The following is a 20,654-nucleotide window of genomic DNA, read 5'->3' on the forward strand; positions in this document are numbered from 1 at the left end:
TGTGGAAGATCAGATTTCTGTTGCACTTAATTAGGAACTGAAGTAAAAAGGAATTATTTGTGCAGTGAGAGGATAGAAATTGGAACTAAAATTGATGGCAAATTTCTGTTAGGAAAATATTTTTTCCTTACTAGGAGAAAAGGAGCCATATGCTATATATCATTATAGCAGCACTGGACACAAGCAGTGCTGGATTTTTGGTGGAATGCCAAAAATCACTCAAGACAGTGGTAGCTAGGCCTTTGTAAGCTTTTATTAAAAAAAAAACAAAAAAAAAAGAGAAGTTATTGTAAAAGCAAAAGAGTCAGGAAACATATGGACCAGTTGGAAAAGGGACAGCTTAAATTTTGCTGCCGACATTTCTGGCAAGCAGTTGTTTGAACTCAGACATAGAGCAATGATGAATTAAACATGTGAGATTATGACTGGAAGAAAGCATGAGAACTAAGCGCAGCCTGACTGTGATATGTCAGTAGTAGATGATTTTAAAAAGTTTCAGGAAAAACAAAATGATTTTCTTGATGCACATTTCCTAATCAGGGTCCCAGTTTTATTGTTTTTCATTTTTAGCAATATCAGAAGAAAAAGGGTATTGTTATGATTAACTTTTTGTAGCTGACACCGAAAAACAAGTGTACAAGCCAGCAGAGCTGGGACCAAAAGTTTTTTATTTAACGAAACACTCGACACTGCTACTGTTTTTGGCCTTCGGCCTGCTTCAGAGATCTTTATGATTATCTGTTGTTCAATTTCTTTTTTAAGGAAGATTGTCTCAATATCAAATGCAACCACTGTCTGCGGCCACGGATAGCGGTTGTATTTGATATTAGAGTGTAGGGTGTCTTAATTTAATCCTCTGTTAGAATACACATTTTTGTGGATATCTTTTGTTTCATGAGTAAATCAAGAAAAAATTTTTGTTGTTCGCCTGCAATTACATCACTTTCTTTTCCAGAGATAAATAAAAAAAGATTTGATATCAATATGTGAACATTTCTTAAGAAAGAACTGAATGTCATGGTATGTCCTAATTTTTTCACATGACTGGAACTGAAGCAGCATAAATACAAATCTAGGCAAATCTTCAAACTTATCCATGAAGGATATCCTGAAATCAGAAAGGACTGGTTCCATGACCAGGAAGTGACATTAGAAGGGAGTCGAAGCTGGCATGAGTAACAAGTGGAAGATGCCCTGCTTCTCAGGCCTGCCATTCCAAAATGGCAGGCCTTCCCCTACCCGGTACATCCTGGCAATATCTGAGCCAATAAGGGCCTTAGGCTCCTCTCTGTGCATCCCAGGATGCACCTGGATGGAGAAGCCCGCCATGGTGGAGCTGCGGGCCTGAGAAGCAAGAGGGACTGGGTGTCCCTCCTGCTGTCAACCTAATTTCAAGGTATGGGGGAGGTTTGGTGTGTTTGTGGAGGGGGCCAGGCGGACATCCAGTAGGAGGGAGTGGGCATTCCTCCTGCCGATTTTTTTAAGAAAGGGGAGTGGGGGAGGGGTTGGTTTGGGGTGGGGGGCATAGAAAAAAAAAGAAAAAAAAACCCCAGGCAGACCTGTCAGGTTTTCCAGGTTAGTCCTGTTGACCTGATTATGGCATGCAAGGTTTTAGGGCAGGGGTGCCCAATACGTTGATCGCGATCGACTGGTCAATGCTCAGGCAACCCGAGTTGATTGCGGAGCCATGCGGTTTCCCTTCTCTTTTTTTTCCCCTCCAGACCGGTGTGTAATTAATCTGCCGCGTGGAGAACGCCAGCCAATCAGAGTGCTGGCAGGGTGGGGTTAGAAGGTCGGCGGGGGATGGAGCTTAGCGCCCTACTACAGGAGACAAGCAGTGCTCTTACCTGTTGTGGTAAGAGCCGAGGTTGGGAATAGTGCTGCTCGATTCAAATCGATTCACTTCGGGTGAATCAATACAATTTAAAACCAAAAAAATAAATCAGCCTCCTGATTCAGTGACTGACCCTCCCCCCTCGTCCCCTAAAGCAGGATCGGCAGCGCTGCCTCTTGTTTGCCGGCTGCTTCCGCTCTTGCTTTAGAGGGTGAGGGGGGATGGTCAGTCGGGAAGTGGTGTGGTGTCCGGCTTTCTCCCTGGCCTCCCACGCATTCCTTTACCTAATTCCAGCAGGGAGCAGCCTGCAGAAAGGATCGCCGGTAGTTTAGCAATCCTTGCAGGTTGCCATAGGCCTCAGGAGCTGTCTTCCCTCTGTTGTGATCCTGCCTCTGACTCGGAGGAGGGGCAGAACTGCAGCAGAGGGAAGACAGCTCCTGAGGCCTTTGGCAACCTGCAAGGATCCCTAAAATACCAGCGATCCTCTCTGCAGGCTGTTCCCTGCTGGAATTAGGTAAATGGGGAGGAACACACAGGCCTTCCAGGGGGGAGGGGTGTCCTTCGGGGGAGGGGGACAGGCCTTCAGGGATGGTGGTGCAGGCCTTTGTGGGGGACAGGCAGGCCTTCAGAGGTGGGGTGCAGCCTTCAGGGGGGCAGGCAGGCCTTCAGGGGTGGGGTGCAGACCTTTAGGGAGGTAGTGCAGGCCTTCAGGGGTGGGGTGCAGACTTTCAGGGGGGACGGTGCAGGCCTTCAGGGGGGGAGGAAGGCCCTGGTCTAGAAGTACACGGAGGGAGGGAGGGAAGGAACAGAAAGGGAAGAAGTTGGACCCAAGGGTTGGTGTGGAGGGGGGATAGAGATACTGGATAGGAGGGTAGTTGGGAAAAGAAAGGGAGAGATGGTGGACCTTGGGGTGGTGGGGAAGGAGGGAGAGATGCTTGATGAAAGGGTAGTTGAGAAAAGGTGGATCTGTGGATGGAGATGAAAAAAGGAAAGATGCCAGACTTCCGGGGGAGGGAAGGGAAACGGAAGGGGAGGACAGAGATGGAAGATGGATGGTTAGCATGGAGAAAGAAGAAAACAACAAATGGGCAGGAGACCCTGGCAAGCAAGTTATCAGAACACAACCAGAGCCTGTCTAGCTGGACCATTTAAAAAAAAGTTAGACATCTTGTGGGTTCGAAAATGGCTGAGGAAAGTTTGCTCAGATGACAATACCTTCCAGATGCAGGTGGGTTTAATGTATGATAAATTTATAGAACGTGGTTATCCAGCTAAAACGGTGCAGGAAGCGTGGAAGCAGGCGCGATGCTGTCACAGAAAATGGCTTATTCAGCCTCAGTGCCATAAATGAGAGAAAGTTACAGTCTGTGTCTTACCCTTTTCTAGCAATAGCAACAAAGTTAAGCAGATCATTAAGAAAGATTGGCCTGTCCTTCGAGTTCACAGCTATTTGAGAGATTATCCCAGATTTGCCTTTAGCAGGGGGTTGTAATCTGGCAGAGATATTGAAATATAAGGGAGCTAGCTGATCAGCTAGGGAATGTTGCTCAACCTCATTGGCATTGTGGTCACTGTATTTACTGCCAGAATGTACTTATTAATACTTTAGTTTGGAAATTCTAGGCTCTGGTGGCAAAAGATATTTTTTTTGAAAACAGGACCTGATTGTTCAACTCATTTCTTCCACCTGATATTTGGATGTCTTGCAGAAAACATCCAAAGTTGCACTTAGATGTCCTATTGAAAATAGCCCTCCACATGTGGTATTGCACATGAAGATCCAACACTATGCAGAGCTTCCAAGAGGGCATGCTTGGATGGGACAAAAACCTATATGTATGTTTGATTCAGGATGGAAACCATGGCCATGTTTTGCATGACATTCAGGCTCCTGAGGCCTGCCTGATTACCAGACACACTGTCTTTAAGCCTCACATTTTCTGCTCTGGCTACAAGATTTTCAAAATGCTGGCCAAGGCATGCTTCCCCCCTCTTTCCCTGCATAGGTTAGAGAAAACTTTCTCAGCGAGTACATGCTCAGCCCCTTATCATTATCTGTGTATGGAGCAGGGAGATACAGTAATGTACAGTGAGCTGACAGCAACTATTTTAAACAAATTTCTTTCATATTCTGTATTTCTGATTGGCTATAGGAGACACCATGTCCTGGCCAGAGATAATCACAATTGTAACATTTATATGGGTCTCCATCTTAGGTCCCCTGAAGTAACATCTATAGGGACTCTTAGAACTTTGACTTAAGACTTTGCTGAAATATCTTGTACCAATGCTACTGCTGAGACCTGTGAATGGCCTTGTGATTTCAGAGTTGTCTGTAATTTGCTGTTGCCCTTGCATTCCTCAGGGCAACAGCAAAGAAAAGTCCCTGCTGTTTTCTGTGCCTATCTGCCTGCTGTGATTACCTGTTGATCTAATTGTCTGCTGATGAATAATTGCATGATATCACCAACTACTAACAAAAGCTAGGTATATTTTTATCCTGAGGTATCTGATGTGGATTTGTTTGCTCCCTGCATAAGAGTCATACACAGAACTGTGAGCTGTGGCCCTATGTAGTTAATTTGTGACCCAAGAAGGGTAAAACAGCATTCCCCATTTTAGAATGGGAATACATATCTATTGGAAAAAATTTCCCTGTCAGGTTTTACCCCAGCTCAAAGGTATGCATAGATTTTTAAAAAGTGAACATTTTGGCCAGCGCTTTACATGAGGAAGTGGAGTGCTGTAGGGCTCGGTGCTTGGACCCGTGCTCTTCAACATCTTTATAAATGATCTGGACATTGGTAGGACGAGTGAGGTGATTAAATTTGCAGATGAATGTTATTCAAAGTAGTGAAGACACAGGGGGATTGCGAAGATCTGCAACGTGACATAATCAAGCTCGAGAAATGGGCATCGATATAGCAAATGAGGTTCAATGCGGATAAGTGTAAAGTGATACATGTAGGTAACAAATCTCATGCACGAATACAGGATGTCTGGGGCGATACTTGGAGAGACTTCCCAGGAAAGAGACTTGGGAGTTCTTATCAACAAGTCAATGAAGCCGTCCGCGCAATGTGTGGCAGCGGTGGTGAAAAAGGTGAACAGAATGCTAGGAATGATAAAGAAGGGGATCACAAACAGATTGGAGGTTATCATGCTGCTGTACTGGGCCATGGTGTGCTCTCACCTAGAGTACTGCGTCCAGCACTTGTCGCCGTTCATGAAGAAGGACACAGTACTACTCGAAAGGGTCCAGAGAAGAGCAACTAAAATGGTTAAGGGGCTGGAGGAGTTGCCGTTCAGGGAGAGATTGGAGAAACTGGGCCTCTTCTCCCTTGAAAAGAGGAGATTGAGAGGGGACATGATCGAAACATTCAAAATACTGAAGGGAATAGACTTAGTAGATAAAGACAGATTGTTCACCCTCTCCAAGGTAGGGAGAACGAGAGGGCACTCTCTAAAGTTGAAAGGGGAAAGATTCCGTACAAACGTAAGGAAGTTCTTCTTCACCCAGAGAGTGGTAGAAAACTGGAATGCTCTTCCGGAATCTGTTATAGGGGAAAACACCCTCCAGGAATTCAAGACAAAGTTGGACAAGTTCCTGCTGAACTGGAACGTATGCAGGTGAGGCTGGACTTAGAGCACTGGTCTTTGACTTGGGGGTCACTGCATGAGCAGACTGCTGGGCATGATGGACCACTGGTCTGACCTAGCAGCGGCAATTTTTATGTTCTTATATTATCTCAAGTTGTTTATATCTGATCCAAAATAAAAAAATATGCTGCCTCACTAATTAATTGGCAGCACTTACACCTTTACATTTGTAAAATGGGGACAGTTCCACATGCTAAATTTGTGCTACTTACTTTTCCCAATTGCATATTTATAAAATGGTTGCTCCAGTTGCATGTGGAGGCAAATATACATATATTCCTGCATGACCTTATACATATTATACAAAATACTTCAAATTCAACAGAGCCTTTTGTATGATACCTCAAAAAATTGTCTCAGCCCAACCTGGATGTCTGAATTCTGATTTTTAACATTTTGTGTTAAATAGGCCTTCAGATCTCTTAGCTATGGTCTTGTACTTGTGGAGTGTCTCTAACCCCAGGATCATCTAATGGTCCAAATGATTTCTTCATAGACTTATTGCTTTGAATGTACCTGAAGAACTTATTATATGGCAAGCTTCTTTGCAATCGCTCTCCTTGCCTGCTTTGCTTCTAACTTGCCAGTGCTTTATACTGTTTCCTGTTTTCTTCATCAAGAAGGGAAGGAGAGAGCACTACTGTGCTATGTTTATATAAATAAAATTTAAACAACTAATTCTGCTGGTCCAGAAAAATTATATTAACACCACATTAACCTATGTTCTTTGGCTCCAGTATAGGAGCCTCTACTTTATAAGAAAAAAACTTTCCAAGTGTAATGGATCTAAAAAAGTAAGATTTATTCCCAGACTTGCCCAGAAATTTACAGGGAAATCTCAAAAGAAGGACCCTCCCATAGCCAAAAATCTAGGTTTCAGTTGAAGGAAGACCTTATGGAGCTTGTAATAATAATAATTAAAAAAAAATGTCTAAAAAGTGGCCTAAATGGGTACTTGGACGATCAAAAAGCCTGATCTAAAACCAGCTTAGGCCTTTCCCCTGCCTCTAAACGCATAGAGTGAAAAGAGGCATTTTTAGAGGAGGGGAAAGGGCGGGAGGTGGGCCGACCTAGACATAGTCGTACAGCAGGTATAACTAAAGGTTTAGGCAGGTTGCCTAGTCAACACTCGTTTTGACTTAGACCAAGTCAAAACAGGTATAAGTGCCGAAAAAGGGGCCACTGAGCTGATTGCAGCAGCTCAGCGGCCGCAGCAACCTGCCTACCTCCTACCGCAACGATGGCGGCAGGAGAGATAACTCATCTCTCCTGCTGCGATGGCTCATCTCTCCTGCCGCGATGGCAATTGCCCACCCCTCTGAACCGCGGCACTTCGGGTGAGGATCGCAGCAGGGCATCTCCCCTGCCACGATCCTCATCCCGAAGTGCCGTGGTTCGGGGGTGGGTTGGCGATTGCTATCACGGCAGGAGAAATGAGCCATCTCTCCTGACGTGATCCACCCCCCCCCCCGATCAGATCAGGCAGGAGGGAGCCCAATCCCTCCTGTCTGACGCAGCCCCTATCGCCCAACACATGGGCAGGAGGGAGCCTAACCCCTCCTGCCCTGGCAACTACATTACCCCCCAATCGGAAACAGGCAGGAGGGAGCCCAACCCCTTCCTGCCCGGCGACCCCCCCACCCCCAAATTGATCAGGACAGGAGGCAGCCCAGCCCTCTTGCCCTGACACAGCCCCCAAGACCACCCCCCGAACCCCTGATTGGCCTGCTGACCACACGACACCCCCCGCCGACCCAATGACTCCACTCCCCATCCTGACATCCCCCCTTTACCTTAAAAAAAGTTGGATGGACGGACGGGTCCCAAGCCTGTCCGTCCAACAGGCCCGCTATCCTCAGAATGGCGGGCCTTAGGTCTTCATTGGCCCAGGTGCCTCAAGCCCCTCCCACAGGTGGGGCCTTAGGGGAATGAGCCAACAGGAATTGGCCTAGTTGCCTTAGGCCCCTCCTGTGGACGGGACAGTCATATGGGCTGGGTTGGGCCCATGTGCCTAAGGGCCCCACCCACAGGAGAGGCCTAAGGCAACTGGGCCCATTCCGGTTGGCCCAGGCGCCTAAGGCCAATCAGGCCCTAAGGCCCACCATTCTAAGGATGGCGAGCCGTCCATCCAACTTTTTATAACGTAAAGGGGGGGGTGTTGGGGGCGGGGGGTGGAGTCACAGGGTCAGCGGGGGGTGTTGTGGGGTCGGCGGGTGGGGGGTTTGGCGGGCCAATCAGAGGTTTGGAAGGGTGGTCGTGGGGGGGTCTGCGTCGGGGCAGGAGGGCTTGGGATCCCTCCTGCCCATATCTTAGTGGATGTGGGGGGTAGGTGAGTCGCAGAGGCAGGTTTTGCTCCCTCCTGCCCATGAGGAAATTAGTGGGAAAGAAACTCAAAAGCAACATAGGGAAGACGGAATCCGTAGAAAAAGCCTGGACCTTACTCAAGGAGACTGTGCACGAAGTGCAAAACCTATGCATCCCCAAGTTCAGAAAAGGGTGCAAAAAAAATAGAACGAAAAATCCAGTGTGGATAACAAATGCAGTGAAGAAGGCGATAAGCGACAAGAAGGCATCGTTCAGAAAATGGAAAAAAGACCAAACAGAGGAGAACCAAAAAGTGCACAAAGAACACCAGAAGGAGTGTCACCGAATGGTTAGAAAAGCAAAAAGAGAATACGAAGAGAGACTGGCAGAGGAAGCAACAAACTTCAAGTCGTTCTTCAGATACGTCAAGGGGAAGCAACCGAAGAGAGAAGAAGTGGGACCATTGGATGATGGTGACAGAAAGGGAGTAGTAAAAGGAGAGAAAGAGATAGCTGACAGGTTAAATGAGTTCTTCACGTCAGTCTTCACGATGGAAAATATAACCAACATTCCAGAACCCGAGGAGATCATTATAGGAGACCAAGACGATAAGCTGGTCGATTTAGAAGTAAGCCAAGAGGATGTACTCAAGCAGATTGACAGACTAAAGAGCGACAAATCGCCAGGTCCGGACGGCATCCATCCAAGGGTACTCAAGGAGCTAAAAAACGAAATAGCGGAGCCATTTCGACAGATATGCAACCTATCCTTAAAAACCGGAGAGATCCCGGAGGATTGGAAAATAGCAAATGTCACGCCCATCTTCAAGAAGGGCGCAAGAGGAGACCCGGGAAACTACAGGCCGGTGAGCCTGACCTCAGTCCCGGGAAAGATGATGGAGGCACTGATTAAAGACAGGATCTGTGAGCACATCGAAAAAAATGGGCAGCTAAAACCGAGTCAACACGGCTTCTGCAAGGGTAGGTCATGCCTCACTAACTTATTGTACTTCTTTGTGAGCAGCCAGATGGATAAAGGGGAATCTATAGACATCATTTACCTTGACTTCCAAAAAGCCTTCGACAAGGTGCCACATGAGAGACTGCTTAAAAAGATATGGAACCACGGGGTACAAGGGGAGGTCCACCGATGGATCAAAATCTGGCTGGCAAACAGGAAACAGAGGGTTGGCATAAAGGGCCACTACTCTGACTGGAAAGGGGTCACGAGCGGAGTTCCGCAGGGGTCGGTGCTGGGACCGCTCCTGTTCAATATCTACATAAACGACCTAGAGGCGGGAACCAAGTGTGAGGTCATTAAATTTGCAGATGACACCAAACTATACAGCAGGGCTGAAACCAGGGAAGACTGTGAAGATCTTCAAAAGGATCTAACACAGCTGGAAAAGTGGGCCGAAAAATGGCAGATGAGCTTCAACGTGGGGAAATGCAAGGTCATGCACGTGGGGAAAAAGAACCCGATGTTCACATACAAAATGGGGGGAACACCACTAGGGGTCAGCAACCTGGAGAGAGACCTGGGAGTGATGGTAGATGCAACACTGAAGGCATCGGCGCAATGCGCCACGGCCTCAAGGAAAGCGAACAGAATGTTGGGTATCATTAAGAAGGGTATTACAACCAGGACGAAAGAAGTCATCATGCCGCTGTATCGTGCAATGGTGCGGCCGCATCTGGAGTACTGCGTCCAGTACTGGTCACCGTACCTCAAGAAAGACATGGCGGTACTTGAGGGTGTACAAAGAAGAGCAACTAGACTGATAAAGGGAATGGAAAATCTCCCATATACCGAAAGATTGAAGCAGTTGGGACTTTTCTCCCTGGAGAAGCGAAGACTTAGAGGAGACATGATAGAAACCTTCAAGATCCTGAAGGGCATAGAAAAAGTAGACAGGGGCAGATTTTTCAAATTAAGGGGCGCCACAAGTACAAGGGGGCACTCGGAGAAATTGAAAGGGGACAGGTTTAGAACAAACGCTAGGAAGTTCTTTTTCACTCAGAGGGTGGTGGATACATGGAACGCGCTTCCAGAGGCTGTTGTAGACAAGAAAACATTAAATGGTTTCAAAGAGGGTTTGGATAGATTCCTAGAAGAAAAAGGGATTGAGGGGTATAGATAGGTATAGACCATTGCTCAGGCAATGGGCCTGATGGGCCGCCGCGGGAGCGGACTGCTGAGCAGGATGGACCTAGGGTCTGCCTCAGCGGAGGCAACTTCTTATGTTCTTATGTTCTTCCTGCCTGATCTTGTCAGGGGGGTGTTATGGATCGTGGCAGGAGAGATTGACTATCTCTCCTGCCATGATAGCGATCTGAAGTGCCGCGATTGATGGCACTTCAGGATCGTTATCGTGGCAGGGGAGATGAGCTATCTCTCCTGCCACGATCGTTGCTGGAGGGGGGGGGGGGTGTAGGGTGTGGATTCTGTAACCGGTGTTCTTTTTGACAGACACTGGTTACAGAATCCAGCTTTTAGTTTGACCAAAAAAAGGTACATTTTTTGTGGGAAAATATGACTTCATAATCTGCATCTTTTGTTCAACCAATAATAAAATGGCTCCTTTTATTACTGTGTCCTGAGATGGTTCAAGAAACTTTAGAAAGATCTAGACTATCTGGAGAATTTAATATCTCAGGTAATTTGATGACATCGTATTCCCCTTCTAGAGCCTCTACCTTAACTGATCTAGGAAAATAATATAGCTTTTTAATTTCAAAGTCTTCAATTAAAAGTTACAATGCATCTTTAAAATATATCTTAATCAATTCCAGAGGGGAAAGACAATCAACAGCTGGAAAGTTCAAGAGTCTCTAGTTACAACCTCTGGAAGCATTTTCTAGTGCTTCTAGCTGCAATTGTAATGACAAACTATCCTTAGCAGAAGTAGCCAGAATTGACTGAGACGGCAAGATTTGAGACTTCGACTTATCCATTCTCTTTTCAATCTTGTCTGACATTTCTTCAGTAAAAGTACCATATAATGAGAGGTTATTATGTAAATTTTTATCCATATGAGTGATTGCTAAGAAAATATCATTTAATGAGATATCCTGCTTATGAAACCTTTTTCAAAGTCTTTTAAGTAGGTACAACAGAAACAGGTACCTTATGAAATTGGGAGGCTACATTATCCAAAGAATGGAGAGAAGCAGCCTCTCTAGGGAGTAAACCCTTGGAAGCTGAGACATTCACCAGACCTGGGTTGTCTCGCAACTTTCCTTGTTGAAGGGGCATAGTTCTGCCCCTGACAAGAGAGTTATACTCATGGATGAAAATGACATAACAGTTGTTGTGGACATAAGATTGAAATCCATGGATCCCTTAACCACAATTAATGCCAGTCTTCTTTCTTCCCTCCTTTCTGCTTCCTCATTAGAGCGGAGCAGAGTTTCATGCTCCACACTCCTCAAGTGCTTCGAAGGGACAAGACATGTTCCTTAGGTCTTACTCCTTGGGCACATGACTATATTCTGTGGTAGGAACGCTCTGAAGAGGATAGTACTAAGGGCCTCACTCTGATGTCACCAATAAGCAGGGTGTTCACACCGGCAGCTCTTCTCAGTAACCCTGCTTCCTATTTTCTTCATTCAGATCCCTTTTAACCATGCCAGTAGTTTGGCCTTCCTTCTATCTTTTTTAATTCATGGAATATACATGATCTGGGTGGTAGCCTAATGGTTTGTGCAGTGGTCTGAGAATCTGGAGAACTGGATTCAATTCCTGCTTCAGCCTTGTGCCTCTGGGCAAGTTATGTAACCTTTTGCCCCAGGCACAAAATAAATACCTGTGTAAAATTTGTAAATTGCTTTGATTGTAATCATAGAAAGGTGGTATATCAAATTCCATCATCCCCTTTCCTGATTTTAACAATTAACTTTTTCAGCTGCTGTTTTCCAGTTTTTTTTAACCATTTTTCTAATGTTATCTTAGCCTTTCTTTAGTCATTAAGTTGGATTTGGTCATTTATGGTCACTATCACAAGTAGCTCCAGTACTGCTACCTCTTACATCAAATCCTGTATTCTACTAAGGACTAGATTTAAAATAGCTCCCTCTCTTGTTGGTTCCTGAATCAGCTGTTCATGAAGGAGTCATTTATTTAATCTAGAATTTTGGTCCCCAGCACATTCTAATGGGGTCTGTAGTGATCTGAACCTTTGTGTAATTCATGGCAATGGCATTCTCCCCTTATCAGTGCTCACTGATAAGAGTCAACAATGTTATCAATGAATAGATTCAGTGGCGTACCAAGGGGGGGAGGTCCGCCCGGGTGCAGCCTTAGGGGGGGTGCACAGCCAGACAGGTCTGGAAAATTCCTGGGCTGCGATGGCACTCAGTGGCATCGGCGCCCCCCCCTCCACGACGGCACTTAGCGGCATCGGCACCCCCCCTGCCCCTTCTCCATCCACCACAGGCCCATCTTCCTCCCTCACCTTTCCGATTTTGGCAACAAGATCGGCAAGCCCCCCCCCCACGATGGCACTGAGCGGCATCGGCGCCCCCCGACTCCACGACCACACTCAGCGGCATCGGCGCCTCCCTGCCCCTGCGACAGCACTCAAGTTCGGCCTCCTTCTCCCGGCATCAGCAGAACTTCAGATCAGCAACAGGTGCTCAGTCAAAAGCTTCCCCTGACTCAGCTTCCTGTTTCCGCCCAGGCAGTTCAGTCAGGGGAAGCTTTTGACTGAGTACCTGTTGCCGATCTGAAGTTCTGATGATGCCAGGAGAAGGAGGCCGAACTTGAGTGCTGTCGCGGGGCAGGGGGGCGCCGATGCCGCTGAGTACCGTCGCGGGGGGGGGGGGGGGGCTTGCCGATCTTGTTGCCAAAATCGGAAAGGTGAGGGAGGAAGATGGGCCTGTGGTGGATGGAAAGATTGAGAGAAGGGGACAGATGATTGAAGTGGGGGAAAGAGAGCGAAGGGGCAGATGATGGAAGTGGGGAGAAGGGGCAGATGATGGAAGTGGGGAGAGAGAAGAGGGCAGTCAGCATGGATTCACCAAGGGTAGGTCCTGCCAATCCAATCTCATCAGCTTCTTTGACTGGGTAACAAGAAAGTTGGACTTGGGAGAGTCTTTGGACGTCGTGTACCTGGACTTCAGTAAAGCTTTTGACAGTGTCCCACACTGCAGGCTGCTAAGCAAGATGGAATCGATGGGGTTAGGAGAGACACTAACTGCATGGGTCAATGATTGGCTGAGTGGCAGACTTCAGAGGGTGGTGGTTAATGGTACCCTCTCTAAAACATCGGAGGTGACCAGTGGAGTGCCGCAGGGCTCGGTCCTGGGTCCACTCCTTTTCAACATATTTATAGGGGATCTGACTCAAAGGCTTCAAGGTAAAATAACACTATTCGCCGATGACGCCAAACTATGTAATATAGTAAGTGAATGCAGTTTACAGAATTATATGGCGCAGGACCTGCTTACATTGGAAAGTTGGTCCTTAACCTGGCAGCTAGGCTTCAATGCTAAGAAATGTAAGGTCATGCACCTCGGAAGCAGAAATCCATGCAGGACGTACTTCTTGAACAGAGAAATTTTAACTAGGACTTCAGCAGAACGAGATTTAGGAGTAATCATCAGTGCAGACATGAAAACTGCCAATCAAGTGGAGAAGGCTTCATCTAAGGCAAGGCAGATATTGGGTTGTATCAATAGAAGTTTCGTCAGCCGAAAGCCTGAAGTCATAATGCCGTTGTACAGGGCCATGGTGAGACCTCATCTGGAGTACTGTGTGCAATTCTGGAGGCCACATTACAGTAAAGATGTGCGCAGAATTGAATCAGTTCAACGGACGGCCACCAGGATGATCTCGGGGCTCAAGGGTCTCTCGTACGAAGAGAGACTGAACAAATTGCAGCTCTACACTCTTGAGGAACTTAGGGAGAGGGGAGACATGATCGAAACATTTAAGTACCTCACGGGACGTGTCGAAGTGGAAGATGATATTTTCTTTCTCAAGGGACCCTCGGCCACAAGAGGGCACCCGCTCAAATTCAGGGGCGGAAAATTTCATGGTGACACCAGAAAGTATTTCTTCACAGAGAGAGTGGTTGATCATTGGAACAAGCTTCCAGTGCAGGTGATCGAGGCAGACAGCGTGCCAGACTTTAAGAATAAATGGGATACCCATGTGGGATCCCTACGAGGGTCAAGATAAGGAAATTGGGTCATTAGGGCATAGACAGGGGGTGGGTAAGCAGAGTGGGCAGACTTGATGGACTGTAGCCCTTTTCTGCCGTCATCTTCTATGTTTCTATGTTTCTATGTTTCTATGATGGAAGGAGGGGGGAAAGAGAGAGAAGGGGCAGATGATGGAAATGGAGAGAAGGGGGAGAGAGAAGAGGGCAGATGATGGAAGTGGGGGGAAAGAGAGAGAAGGGGCAGATGATGGAAGTGGAGAGAAGGGGGAGAGAGAAGAGGGCAGATGATGGAAGTGGGGGAAAGAGAGAAGGGGCAGATGATGGAAGTGGAGAGGATTGAGTTAGGGAAATACTGGAGGGGGTGAGGGAAAGAGGTAGTGAGTTGTAGGTAGACAGTAAAAAAGGAAATTGATGAGAGGGTAGTAAGAACGTAATCTAGATGGATGCAGAAAATAAATTGAAAAGGAAAATGAGGGAAGAAAGGGATTGCAGAAGAGAGGTGTGGGAGAGGGAAGGAGAGGAGAGAGATGCCAGACCAATGGGGTGAAAGGAGAGATGGAAGGGGGAAGCATACAGTTTCTGGAAGGGGCATAGAAGGAGAGAAGATGCCATATAGGGGCAGAGAGATGGCAGACAGTGGATGGAAGGAAGAGAGTAACAAGAAGATGAGGAAAGCAGAAACCAGAGAAGACAAAGGTAGAACAAAAATTTTCTATTTATTTGTTGCTTTAGGAGACATGTGTCACTGTTTCTGTGGTGTTGCATTGTATGCAGAGTCCAGCTTCTTGCTGGTTCAATTTAACCTTTGTCTATGTATTTCTATTTTATCCCTCCTTTTACAAAACTGTGGAGCGTTTTTTAGCGCCAGCCGTGGTGGTAGCAGCTCTGATGCTCAGAATTCTATGAGCGTCAGAGCTGTTACCACCATGGCTAAAATCCACACTACAGTTTTGTAAAAGGGGGAGGGGTAAGTTTGTGATGACATTCCATACTAGGCGAAGATGTTTTCTGTGTTCTGTGTGTTCGAAAGACATGGTTTTCTGTTAGGATTGACGGTGTAGGATTGATCTGTACTGGTCTGGCTTGTTTAGTTTTACAATGGGTGTATTGATGTACTGCTCACTGCAATATGTAAAATGCTGCCTTTTCCTAGGTACTCATGTGTGACCTGTGGCTTGTTACTAAAAATCATGTTTTCTGTACAGATGGGGGGGGGGGGGGTGCCAATAAATGATGGGCCCCGGGTGTCACATATGCTAGGTACGCCACTGAATAGATTTCTTTTATAATGAACATGGCACCAAACTATACAGGCATTTTCACATTCTTCAAAATAGTTTTTCATTACAATAAGTAATACATTTCATTGTGTATTCCATAAAGAACTGCTTTATTCACATATCAAACAACTTATCATTAAAACATTTCAGTCAAAAAAAATCTGATGGACTGATTTGGAGTTCTACAGTGCACAGTGTCAATGAATCAGCGCATTGTCAGGTTTACATTTCAGCACCATTGCTGCAGGATCAATCCATGCAACAAAACAATATGGAAAAATATAACTGACCAGATTTCAGAGAGGATTTTGTTTTTCTTTCTTTTTCCCTATCCAAGAAAAAGCCTGTGAAAAACAAGACCTTTGATTTTCAAAACATTTCTAGGCTTCTGAGGTAATGATTACTTTATTCTTTAGCACATGAATACAAGGAACTACATTTCAAAGTCTGCAGTAAAACTGGAATTTTCCAGAAGGAAAACCCTTCATTTTGTATCTAGCCCTAGTTCTTCCTATGCACAGCAGACAATATTAACTATGCAAAGGAAAAACTGAATATCTCTTACTTAAATGGCAGAAATGTAAAAACAAAAAAAAAAAATCAAACTGAAGTTAGTTTTCCTGGACTTTGAAAGCAGCTAACATACCATATTAATGCCTTGGCTGTGTTGTGTGATATGGTTGCCATTTTTAGACAGGTCACTGGAGCTGCTATACCACCTGTTATCAATTGTCTGTGATTTATGAATTTAGGTTACAGTACTTGCAAGGACTAAACTAGGAGCTGATTGTGGAAGCGACCACAAGCTGTTGACATGCAAGATCAAGGTGAAGCTTCGTAAGAAGATCATTAGAGACCTTCCAAAATATAACATTGAAAACATTTCATCAGACTATTGGATAAAAATAAACAACAGGTTTGCCTTGCTTGATACAGGAGATAGAGTTATGGAATGACATCAAAACTGTAATTAGTGAGGAAGCTAAAAAAAAACAACAACCAAAACACTCCAGAAGAAAAAGCCAAAAAATCACCTTGGATCTCAGAAGAAACCAGAAAAGTAGCAGCAGAAAGAAGACAAGCAAAACTATCCGGTAAAGTATCACAAATGAACCAAATACAGTGGTACCTTGGATTACGAGCATAATCAGTTCCAGGAGCATGCTCGTAATCCAAAATGCTCGTTTATCAAAGCAAAGTTCCCCATAGAAAATAGTGGCAACAGCAACAATTTGTTCCAGAACCCAGGGTCTGTACCTGTCGGGTGCCGGGTGCTGCAGCACCGTCTCCTTCATCCGCCTCCTCCGTCCATCATCTGAAGAAGAACCCCACAGTGCCACTTCGGGGGGGATACCTGTAATGTCCGCCAGCCGCCGGAGAACCCCGCAGTGCTGCTTCAGAGGGATGCCTCCTCCATCCGCCGGCCAGCCTTCCACGTCGGATGCCCCTCGCATGCTGGAGAGCCCCTTCCGAGCCCACGCAGCTGATCGCCGCCCCACCCACACACTGTGCACGACACGCACAACGCCGATGATTGACGCTGTGTGCGTCACACGTAATGCGCAGGCGGGTCAGCACCCGGCTGTGCAGGCCCAGACAGAGGTTCTCCAACCTGCAGAAGGCGCCCGATGTGGAAGGCTGGCCGGAAGACGGAAGAGGAATCCCCCGAAGCGGCGCTTCCTGGTCTGTAAGTGCTCGTTTATCGGGGCAGTGCTTGGTTTGCGAGTCAAAAGTTTGCTGAGTGTTTTGCTCGTCTTGCAAAACACTCGCAAAACGGGTTACTCGTAAACCGAGGTTCCACTGTATTTCAATGTCAAGTTTGGCAAGACAAAGAACGATATCTCAAGGATATTTGTTAGAAAATTGAATCAGAACATGTAAATGGAAAAACCAGATTTACATATCAGGAGATTAAGAGATTGCAGAAGAAATTCCAACCTCAACTGGGTAATGCTTAAAAACACCACTGGAAAGATATTGAATGATCCAGAAAGCATTAAAAAGTGATGGAAATATATATAAAATTTATACAAACAAGGATAACATTGTGGAAATTGAACTGGAAACTGAAGCCAAAGAAGAACCAGATGTTTTAAAAGAAGAAGTGATAGCAGCAATTAAAGTATTATAAAAAAACAAGTCACCTTGTATCGACGGTATTCCAACTGAATTAATAAAAGGCTCAGAAGATGCTATCATGGCCCTTACTTGACTGTGCCAACAGATTTGGAAGGAAAAAATATGGCCAACTGATTGGAGAAGATCACTGTTCATACCTATACCAAAGAAAGGTGACACCAAGGACTGTAACAACTACAGAACAATTGCATTAATTCCACACACCAGCAGAATATTGCTGAAAATAATACAATGAAGGCTCCAATCATAAATTGAGCAAGAACTACCCAAAATTCACGCTAGTCTCAGAAAAGGTTGAGGAACAAGAGACATTATTGCCAATGTTAGATGGATATCAAAGAAGAGCAAAGAATACCAAAAAACCCATCAAGTACAGCAAAGCTTTTGACTCTGTGGACCACAATAAACTGTGGAGAACTCTAGTGTAAATGGAAATACCCAAACACATAACTCAGTTGATAAAGAGCCTATATGAAAATCAAGAAGGTTCAGAGAGAACTGAATATGACATCACTGATTGGTTTCCAATAAAACATGGCGTTGGGCAAGGATGATTTTGTTACCTTACTGTTCAACCTGTACAGTGAAACCATCTTCAAAAAAGCAAATTTGGAAGAAGAGAGTGTCGGTTTCAAAGTTGGTGGCCAAAATATAAACAACCTGCACTATGCAGATGATACAATGCTCATCACCAGCAGCAAAGAAGATATACTGTATTTACTGAGAAAAGTCAAAGCTGAAAGTCATAACATGGGATTAGAACTGAACATAAGACAAAGATCATGAACATGGAAAATGATTGAAGATTTTGAGCTTGAAGGAGATAGTTGTAAAGGATTTCAATCTCCTAGGTTCTTTTGTCAACAAAGAAGCAACTAGCAGGGAGGAAATACTCCAGAGACTAGCACTTGGTCATTCTTCAATGAAGGCTCTCGACAAAGTATTCAAAGGCAAGGAGGTAACACTCCAAACTAAGATCAGACTTGTCCACTCATTTTAGTGGTCAGTTACGGATGCAAGATAGAAAGAAGATTGACTCATTTGAGCTTTGGTGCTGGGGAAGGATTTTAGGCTTGCTTTGGACCACCAGAAGAACTAACAAATCGATTCTGGAAGAGATCAAATTAGCTATGTCACTTGAAGCCCAAATGATGAAGTACGACCGTCTTATTTTGGTCACACCATCAGAAGAGAGAGAGATCACTGGAGAAGGACATCATATTTGGGAAGATCGAAAGAACCAGGCCAAGAGGGCGGCTTGCAATTAGATGGTGGGATATGTTGAAAACAACCATGGGGATGACACTGGAGGACCTTTCTGGACTAGCATAAAACTGTTTTCTTTTTTGATCCGCAATTCATCAAATCGCTGGGACTCAAGCATGAGTCGATGGCACCTAACAACAACCTCTTAAAAATGAACTCAGATATCTAGCTCTTAATCACATGACGGTCAGAAAGCAAAGCTATAGCTGGGGAGGAAACTCAGACCAACCCTGGCCTTGTTCTAACAGAAGTATCAAGCTAGGATGGTGTATATCACAGCTGGATTTATAGATGTGGCTTCACTAGACTTGAATGAGGGGACCGACTGCACTTCAGTGAAAGACCATGGCGATCCTCTGGTTGGTAGAGATCTTCCAAAATATTGCCTTAGCCACATGCCAACTTATACCTATTTGAAAATCTGGACCTGGTTTCTTCAATATGTAAACAACATTGTACTGTACTTATAAAGTCTGCTATTGAGATAGATGTGTGGTAAGCTGCTGATTGCCCTCGGATCAGTAGCATGGAATGTTGCTACTATCTGGGCTTCTGCCAGGTACTTGTGGCCTAGAATGGCCACTTTGAAGGCAGGATACTGGGCTAGATAGGACACTGGTCTGACTCAGTATGGCTAATCTTATTTACTATAAATAGGAACTGAGCTGAATGCTGTCTGGCTATAATGGTACATGTGAATTCACTTTAAAAAGATTACATTGGTCCTAAATAGGATTGCCAGCTCACCCCAAAGAGGCTGAACCACCCTGGATTTGTCCCATTTTATGAAGATACAGGTGTAGGTGTACAGTCATTAGAGAAATCAAAACTACAAATCATCAGGGCCAGATTTGGTGCAGTAATGTCCCTAGTTTGAAAATACACTTTGCATGTGCTGTTGTGCTAAATGTTAAGTTATAAATATGAAATAGTTGTGCTGAGAAGCTGCAAAAGTAATATTGCAAGGCAAGCATCAGTGGCTGTATACTCGGGTTCAGAGTCTGTGCTAATTCTATCAGTGGGAAATCTCAGTCCATTTCTAAATCTGAAAATCAATAATTATTTTTGTTTGTATACAGGAAGGTTTTTCTGCATCCCTAAAACTGGAGGAAAACCAAGTTCCAGAAATGCGTGTTGACACACCCCTTTCCTGGGCTTCGCCTCTGCAGTGGAGCCACTATTCTTCATACACCACAAGGAGATTGGTGGAAGACAGCTGCACCAGGCCTGCCTATCCACACTTACTCCTGGTGTTCTGTAAAACATTATCGGTGAAGAAAAAGCTGGACCATGCTACCTCAAGGGGCGCTGTTCCAAGCTATGTTTTGAAATACCCTGATGGAAAAATAGTACCATTATTTCAAGCTCCTTTTGGTAGTTGGCCTATTTACTCTGTGTGGGCTTTAGTGTCACTGAATTGCACCAAATAATTTCTTTTCAAAAATCACAGCTGCCCAGCAGGACTTTATGAACTTGCAGTCCCATTAAAAAATAAAAATAAAAAATTCAGAACTTGCAGCCAGAAATCAGTCTGAGGAACCTGCTATACTTCCTCAGCTCCTCTCTCTGAGGTAATATCATGTGGCAGCAGAGGATGTACTCCTAGGATGTGCCAATGCACAGAGTTTCACATGCTTCCTGAGTTTCAAATCTGTTGCTGTTGCCATCACAGCCTCCATACCAGAAAGGGATGCAGGCATTCTTCAGTTTGTTGTAGTACCACTTCAGGGTGAATTTCTCACAGCTACCCGCATCCTGATCCATCATACATGTGTCTGCAAGAGTACAAAGACATTGGAAATGCTTGACAACTGGATAGAGCGTCCACAGTAATGTTCATGTCATTGCACTACAGGCAAAAAAAAGAGCCTCCCTCCACCCCAAACATAATTAAAAGAAAAAAATGCCTGGCCACCTTTTCCTCAAATCATTTTATTGCTGCTGTTGAAGCTTCCCTGAAACTCCCTTAGGCACTTAGTGCTACCCCAGGCTTCCTATCACCCCATGT

The 20,654-nt window shown here is 45.3% G+C and overlaps 1 protein-coding gene across 5 annotated transcripts in view; it reads right to left on the reverse strand.

The window, feature by feature from the left end:
* Window positions 1–18,312: 18,312 nt before the first annotated feature.
* COL6A6 (collagen type VI alpha 6 chain) overlaps window positions 18,313–20,654 on the reverse strand; it is a 274,284-nt gene continuing 271,942 nt past the window's right edge. For all 5 annotated transcript variants that reach the window (XM_033930035.1, XM_033930033.1, XM_033930034.1 and 2 more), the window contains one exon: window positions 18,313–20,421. In XM_033930035.1, coding sequence (XP_033785926.1) covers window positions 20,249–20,421 — 173 coding nt within the window. In that variant the 3' untranslated portion in view covers window positions 18,313–20,248. The remainder of the gene's footprint in view (window positions 20,422–20,654) is intronic.

This window comes from Geotrypetes seraphini, chromosome 2, assembly GCF_902459505.1.
Source record: "Geotrypetes seraphini chromosome 2, aGeoSer1.1, whole genome shotgun sequence".
In the NCBI taxonomy this organism is placed as follows: Eukaryota; Metazoa; Chordata; class Amphibia; order Gymnophiona; family Dermophiidae; genus Geotrypetes; species Geotrypetes seraphini.